This window comes from Dermacentor andersoni, chromosome 3, assembly GCF_023375885.2.
Source record: "Dermacentor andersoni chromosome 3, qqDerAnde1_hic_scaffold, whole genome shotgun sequence".
Taxonomy (NCBI): Eukaryota; Metazoa; Arthropoda; class Arachnida; order Ixodida; family Ixodidae; genus Dermacentor; species Dermacentor andersoni.
The window spans coordinates 34,973,410-34,981,557 of record NC_092816.1 but is presented as its reverse complement, the minus strand read 5'-3'; the positions used below and the strand labels follow the sequence as shown (position 1 = coordinate 34,981,557).

General features: G+C 40.6%; 1 protein-coding gene across 1 annotated transcript; it reads left to right on the top strand.

Moving 5' to 3' along the window:
• The first annotated feature begins 82 nt into the window (after positions 1-82).
• On the top strand, positions 83-8,121 carry PrBP (Prenyl-binding protein). Its single transcript, XM_050167787.3, has 6 exons — positions 83-251; positions 482-544; positions 629-654; positions 800-925; positions 3,235-3,340; positions 3,807-8,121. The coding sequence occupies exons 1-6, from the start codon at positions 211-213 to the stop codon at positions 3,886-3,888; spliced, it is 444 nt and encodes a 147-aa protein (XP_050023744.1). The 5' UTR covers positions 83-210; the 3' UTR covers positions 3,889-8,121.
• The last annotated feature ends 27 nt before the right edge of the window (positions 8,122-8,148 follow it).

Below are 8,148 nucleotides of genomic sequence, written 5' to 3'. Positions count from 1 at the left end.
TACAAAACCTAAAATACTTGCGCAAAGTATACGTTATGTGACAAAAAAGTTGTATACAACGTTTACAATCACTGCGTTCGTAGCTAAGGTTGTAAACATCGGCCGAAGCACGGCAGAAGTTTCTCTGGCGCCGGTGGTGCTGTGAGGTTTTCGCTCGTCCGTGGCGTTGATTGTGAAGTGATTGGTTTCTGTGCGAAACGGTGCTCTTAAATGCCTTCGAAAGGCGAAGATATACTAAATGGATTTAAGCTGTATCCTTCTTTTTCACATCCTGCAGCGCATGTTAGGTGCACGCACGCAGCGTGCGTATGATTATGATTTCATTGATTGTTTCCATTTATGTGGCCTTGCAGTGCTTCTCTGGGCATAATGCCTTGATCATTGCTTTTTCTACTCGGATACTACTACTACTACTACTACTACTGCGTATCGCTCGTGCATTGTAGTTGTTTCATTTTCCTTAACCATTCCGCTTCCTTAGGAATTGGATGAATTTGAGAGATGCTGACACCGGCAAAATGCTTTGGCAAGGGACCGACGATCTGTAAGCGCACGCGCTAGAAACAGTTTACTTAGGTCTCAATGTATTTTTAGTGCGTTATTATAAAAACTTCTCTTTTGGTTACAGGTCTAAACCGGACGTTGAACACGAAGGTAAAACCACACTAATTCGATCCGTTCTCATTTATTTGTTTTTTTCCCCATTGCTAATGTCCTAGGTTTGGGACGCTCGGCGGTCAGATTACGATCTTTTTTGTGTGATAACCTTTTGTACTCTTTTCTTTCCCTATTTCTGCAGCTAGAGTTCCTAAGAAGATATTAAAATGCCGTGCCGTGTCCCGAGAGATCAATTTCTCCTCTGTCGAGTCGATGGAAAAATTTCGACTCGAGCAAAAGGTTCTTTTCAAAGGGCGGTGCCTGGAAGGTAGGCCGATGTCCATACTCTATTACATGTTTTTCACATTTTTTCGCAAGTTATGTTCCGGCACGATTTGTGCACTTCGTTGCTGAATCACAAATGCACATGAGTGGCTTATTTATGACTTAAGCATGACACTTCTGGCTGGTCAACTGACCTTCGTTTGAAAAATCGTGTTCTCGCCACGAGGTTTTAAAAATACACGGAGCACAGAAGTAATTCAACATCCGGCCGATTTGCATGTACTAGGCGCTATGGTGTTTAACAAAATATTACGTTTTCGAAGCCATTCATTGGGATTGCCTTATTGCTCTGTGTTTGCTTAGTGTTTCCACACGCCATGCAAAACTTAGATTTCACTTTTGTAGCCATAACGGTTTCCTTATACCGAGCAGATACAGGGACAAGGATTTGCAAGAAAGATCTATTTCTATTGTACGGGAAAACGTCCAAAAATTAAACAGTTAGGGTTGAGCAGTTCTGTATGTAAGCAATGGCTGTTGTGCAAAATGGTGCAGAACGATAAAAGTACTGAAAGGACAGTAAAATGAAGGCATGTGGCACCTTCTTTTCGAATAATACAAACAGCGTTTTCTGTAAGGGGTGACTGAAAGACCGTTGGTGTAGCAAAAAAAAAGGACATTTAGAAAATTGAAATGATGTAACATATTTCAATATAACACTTTCATTTCATTGACATTAACATTTCATTTCACGAAACACTTTTGCTATTACAATTAATATTACAATACATTCATTATTTAGTTTTGTTATTAACGTAGTATTCATGTGTCTGTATTGTTTAATCTCATTTTTTGTATGCCCTTTGAAGTCTTCTGTATCAGCTAAAAATCAAGAAATAGAATAGTTGAGCTGTGATTACATAACTTCATCTAAAAGAAAGATAACCACCCAAAACCATGAATCAATGCTCATTAGAAGCTAGTAGCACTGAGCTTTGCCTTTCACCAACCAGTTTCTGTTCACTAAATTTGACATGCTCTCACTCCTAAGAAGTTCACACGGTGTCACTCAACAAAAATCTGCTGTTTAAGGATGATGTCAACAGTTTTCTTGCTCAATTTCTTACTGTAGTTGGATGCCAGCGACAGCAGAATAAGCATCAATAATCTCCCACCTCACATAACTGGTCTTGCCTTCACGCAGGAGGGTAACATAAGGTCACCATAGCAACAGTTCACAGTGACTAGCCATAAAAACAATTAAGGCTCTCCAAAACCACAGCAAATGAATGACTACTGCTCATAACAATGACACAAAGGTTTCAGTGGGTGGGGGGAAATGGTATCATACGTTTCTTTTGTGTCTGGCTGCTTTGAAGGAGGGCATACAATGAGCAAATGTCTTTACTCTTACTATCCGAGAGGTCGCGGAGACAAAGTTCAAAAGAAGAGTTGTGGCATGTTCACCATATAGGAGGCTCCTGCTGCCTAAATAATGATGCAGCTCACACATAAATTATTCCCATGACAACAGTCCATACCAGCAGCTTTCAACATTGTTCTTTGCCCAGCCTATTTGCCATAAACCTCTTAGATAAGTTTTTCTTTAGAAGCTAAGTAGTGGCAGCCCTTGAAGCACTGCCCTCAGCCCTATTCTTCCTTGAATGTTCAGATATGTGGATATGGTCAGATATGGAATTCGATCAAGTGAATCCAAAGTTTTTAATAGCTAGCACCTGTCACATTAGACTTTCACCTCTTTACCCATTTGAGAGCTGTTGCTAGCAAATGTTTTTTGGATGGCGGTTATGTTACTGTGCCATAGAGGCACTGTTAGATTAACACTCCAAGAAGATTTCCACCAGTGAGATAAGACAGCGTCAGCATTGCTGTAGTAATTTCGTTTTCTTTGTCAAGTTTATGTATAAAAATAAAAGCATACAAGTTTTGTGCTCTGTTCGATTTTCTTAGGGCTCAGTACTCGACACACTTTACAAAACCAAGTTGAAATATGACCGGACTGAAAAAATATGAATATGACTCCATATTTCTTTTATACATTCTGTATACTGAGCACATTTTTAATAGTTATCTAATACTGTTATAGTAGTGACTGTTATAGTTAGAAGCTTCTGAACTGGCTCTTGGAACTCCTTTAGGATCATGGCCTCTTGTCTGAAGCCTGTGCGTGTTTAGAGTGCACTTAGCCGAAATTTTGTAAGAGTTGGTGCGCAAAGATGTCAGTAAGTCATTCTGTATGACAGATATTTGTATGAAAGATGACAGACATATTTTAATAAGTTCACAGAATCAATCCGTTTTTATTAATAACTTTGTGCATTCCTATTGCAGAGTGGTTTTTTGAGTTTGGCTTCGTCATCCCCAATTCCACCAATACGTGGCAGTCATTAATAGAGGCAGCGCCCGAATCTCAGATGATGCCTGCCAACGTATTGAAGTAAGTACCACGTCTAGTATGTGTCATCACAATGTTATGAATGTGCTAGTAATTGTTGAAGCATAAAAAGTAAGAGCTCATTCCCTCATTCCCAGCATTCATATACAGGATGTTGAGTGAGATGTCCTTGTATAACACTTCTCTCAAACCACTCCTGATAATCATAGCAGTAATAATCAGTGATAATTATTGCAAATATATTTTCATAGATATTATTTCCCAGAGCAAATATTATGTAGTGCTTTGCAAGAACATTTCACACGTGAGGCTGATCGATAGGGGAGAGGGCTCTGTGTTGTAGTGGACAAAAAATACAATCTTATGACAGGTGATCATAAGACAGCTGTTACCATATTTTAAAAAATGTAATGAGTGGACTGCTTTCAATGTTCACTTACATTATTGATCTTCTATGTGCCATGATATTGATTTTACTCCCTTTATTGCACTCTTATGCTTTTTGCAGTGGGAATGTTGTAATAGAGACGAAGTTTTTCGATGACAACCTTCTTGTGAGCACGTCAAAGGTCCGCCTGTATTACATCTGAGCCCCAGGCGTGATGTTTGGCATGGCACTTGGGAATCCTGCAGCGACACCTTCATCACCGCTGCCTCTCCCTGAGCTCACATCTGCGGCGTCTCGAACAAACAATAGTTTCTCTATTGCTTGCATTTTTATTCCCAGATTGCCAAACAGCTTCCGCTTTTTACGCATTCTTTCTTTTGATTTTTTTTTCCCCTCCACCCTTTATCATTTTTTCTGACCATTTCTGGAACCACTGATGAAAGTCATTTTTTATCCTAAGCTTTGTTGCATTGGCGTTCACTTTGCTACATTTTTTTTTTTCCCCATCATTTGTACATAGTATTTTGTTGATGAGCCACGAGTTGTGTGGCTGATGAGTATTTAAGATCTTGTCTGTTTCGTTTCGTCGGTTCTTGTTGTGCGAGTGTTGTTTGTTGTTGATTGTGCTGAAAGCCCATGCCAGTGCAGAGTGAGAGGTAGTAACGAGCAGCTGCAACGGGCATGTTATGTTCACCTTGTGCTATTCCAATTTATGTAGCTGCCGTTATGGAAACTTGTAGTGTCCACTTTATTTTGGGTTCCTCCACACCCTCATGTTGTGGTTTCGCAGCTGCACTAGTCCAGACAAGAGTGTAAACAAGGAAGGATGATCGTGATGCAAAAAAATGTTGCCTCCTGAAGCTTTCTCGCACATTTGTGATGCTTATTGTTCTGCTGCTTGTTTCTGCAATGCAGGAAGTAAAATGCAAGGGGTATCGTGTGGTCCTCTGGCTTCGGGGAGCAACCAGTGCAGAGTGCATTTCATGTGAAGTTTTACCAGTTCAACCTTCAAATTTTTAATATGTTCTTTCTAACCCTGTAACTCCCAGCATCATTGAAAAAGTGCACAAAAAAATGCCTAAAGTTTATTGTTTTTTATGTTCTGCCAATTCTTTTTTTTATTTTTATACCTAAGGTTCAAAAGATACCATACACATACTTCAAAAAAAAAAAAAAAGCTTTGCCATCAGCACTTGTGATGCTTCAAATACATTAATCTGAACAGATGATAAGAAAATCTATTATGTGAAGCGCCTGATATATTTCACAAGTACTGGGACTCGAGTGCAGACCCGAAACAATTTTTATACAGCTAGGTTCGTCATTGGCAAGCAAAACAAAGGACCAAGGTGAAAAGCTGCAGCCTGGTTCAGTAGTACTTGCAGTGGTATTGCTACAAACTGCTAGGAAAAGTACACTTCAGGCTTGGGAGTTCAAAAGTTTCAAAACACTTCAGTGAGTATGCTGGGTCCAAAACAGTGGTTGGCACACCGGTGTTGATGCTTTTTACCTGTAAATGTGTGGTTAGGTGTCTTTCCTTCGAAGCCTCATTGCCTGAGACATGGTGCCTCATGCGTCGTTGAAATTCTGGATTATGCATGCTGCTCAAGCATTTTCCCTCATTCTGTGTGTGTGTGGCACTTGAAATAGACCTGTATGCACTCGGCATGTTGTTTGAAGGACGCTGAAGTTGAAAGAAGATTGGTAAAGTGCATTGTATAGGGTAACAAATCAGTCCATCTTTATGGAAGCAGAGGCTCAGCAAGCTCTAAAGGATGCAAAAATTATATGACATGTGGCAACATCTCCTTCCGGTTCCTGAAACCTTAGCTGTCCTCATCTTGTGGCTGCTCATACCAGTGAATATTGCATAAATTAAGGAAAGGAAAGCTTTTCTGATGCTCCTCCTTCCTCATTATATATATATATATATATATATTAATGGCTTCGATATGTGCAAATTCCACGGCATCCTTGATGTCGTCTATGGTTTGGATGTGAAATGCGAAGTGAAATTTGACCTTCTGCATTCTGCACTGCTAAATTACTTTTATTTATTCTTTCTTTCTTCTCCCTCACGAGGAAAATGCAGTTACCGTATAGGCTCATGTAAGGGCCGTACGTCCAACTTGGCAGCCCAACATTTTGAGAAAAAAAAATTCAGTGGAGAAGCAATTGCATTCGGTAACCTGACGCCGCGCGTGCACATCTGCGAATTTTTGCTTGCTGCATACTTCCGCATGCCACCACTAGATGGCTAGAGCTGTGCGTTGACCTCTGATGCAATTGGGTACACCTGGGCATCCGGGGTGTGCACAAGCCAAGGCTGTGCCGGCACCATTTTGACGAAAAGGTTCGGTCCCATCTGAGGGCTACACCTCACCAAAATTGTGAGAAAAAAAAGTGTGGCCCTTACGCAAGTCTATACAGTAGTTATGAAAAAAACTGCCACACTATTTTAAAGTGGGTCGGTGTTTTCCTTCAGCGTCCCTTTAACACTTGCCGCTCAATTCATCACTGAGCATTGTCATCACTGTTTGAGGAGTGCATCAAAGCCATAGAGAGAATGTTTTGGAAAGGGCCCTGCCTGTTGCAAACAACATGTGAAGTTTTGTCAACCAGTTTTGAAAAGGCTTCAATTCTGTGATAACCTAAGTTTACCATGCTGATCCAGCGGCTAACAAACAGTGCCAGCTCCACGCATCGCTTGCCACATTCACGAAATAATTAAAGCTGCGTGTATAACTGGTCATTGAAAGCAAGAGGCATCATGTACATAGATATTGATCTTTGTGTTGAGTCCACTGTGTGTTCTGTAGCAATTGTAACACAGGCTGTCACTACTTTTAACGTGGTATCCGTAACCATGTTACGTCTCTCCAGAAAAAAAAAATGTATTTTCATGTTTGCAAGCAGATTGTGGTATGTACTGGGATCCACCATCTACTTAGAAGAGCACATTCCAGTTAGGCTGCACTTAGGCTTGTCTGTTTGTACTGCTCTCAATGTGTCACGAGCCTCACAGCTTTCTTTTTTGCACCATGTGCTGTCCATAGGGTTTGTTATAGCTACATAGAGGGAAAACGCGCTGATGTGCCATTGTATGCATGGGAATGCTGGAATGCAGAGGCCTCAGATTGCCGCCTTTCTCGGAAAGCCAAGACACTTTAAAGACATGTAGCTAGCACTGTTCCATAGACTCAATGGCTCCTTCTTTGCTAAACCAGCATGTAATATGTTCATTTTTCCTTATATACATAAAAAAAAGCATTCTTTGTTCTAATTAAATCATGGGAACTCGTGCTGATTGGAGCCAATGTATTGAATGCGAACAGTACGAGCGGCTGCTAAATTTGTGTAATAATTAAAATCTGTTCGTGTTTCCTAATGAATAACGAGAAGTGCATTATGGTAAAACAGACACCGTCGATTATTTGAAAAAAAGTGTTATTTCTGTAGAAATGACCTTGCTTTAAAGCCAAGCCACATTCAAGATGAGTCTCGCACACCCACTTCCGAACATTTCCATGGTGGCACAGTGGAAACTCGCACAAATGGTAGTGGCCAGATTTTCACTGGCCAGACACCTCGACATGACTCATTGAGGTCAGCGTAACAGTCTTTTCTGTGTTTGATGGCCCCAGCTGTTGTGAGAATATACATAGTTGCTTCTTTCTTTCCCCCCCCCCCCCTTTTATGAGTTATCGTGATACAAATTTCTAGTGTATTTTTGTCACAGCATTATGTCTGCTTTTAATGCTGTGTAGTGACCGCAGCCAAAGATTCCTTTCATGGAACCACCCATTTATGCAGGCACCTCATGGCACAATTTCTCGGCCATGATGATGGCATGGTTTGCTCATGGCATGAAATAGGCACACAGATGCCATGGCGAGACGTGTTCTGTTCAGTTGCCACGTGATGTTTGATCTGTAGATTCCAGTCATAAACCATGTTTCAAACAGGCTGGCTACATCTATATTAGTAAGACTAAATTTGTTCTTTCCATTCAAAAAGTTAAATAAGAGTTAACCAGCTGTCAAGCAACAGCAGTTTGCTGCTGCTTCTTTTTTTCCCTCCGTTTTCTTTAACTTTGATAAAGCTTGCAAGCATTTAGGTGCCAGGTTTTTGTAGGAAATTTCACTATGGAACGCTCTTAAAGAATTTTGGCTGCTGCTTAATGTCTGGCCAGTTTGTTTTACGTGGGCTATATTAGCTGGTATTGAAAAAAAGTAATAATGTCATCAGACAAGCTCCAACCGCTACAAAGAAAATATACAGTGGGAACATTCATGACTGTGCAGGAAAAGTCATCCCATTGGTATATTTGGGGCGAACATCTGGTTTTTGTTGCAGGTTTATATACAAGGCTTGAAAGTGTGGACCGTGACAATTGGTGCACAAAAGAGAGCAATAAATTTGGTTTTCAACAATACTGCCTTGATTTGTTTCACTGCCACAC

Coding starts and splice junctions, on each gene's coding strand:
- PrBP (XM_050167787.3), top strand. CDS start 211: ATGCCTTCGAAAGGCGAAGATATACTAAATGGATTTAAGCT. Junction 655..799: donor ACCGGACGTTGAACACGAAG/GTAAAACCACAC, acceptor CTATTTCTGCAG/CTAGAGTTCCTAAGAAGATA. Junction 3,341..3,806: donor ATGCCTGCCAACGTATTGAA/GTAAGTACCACG, acceptor TGCTTTTTGCAG/TGGGAATGTTGTAATAGAGA.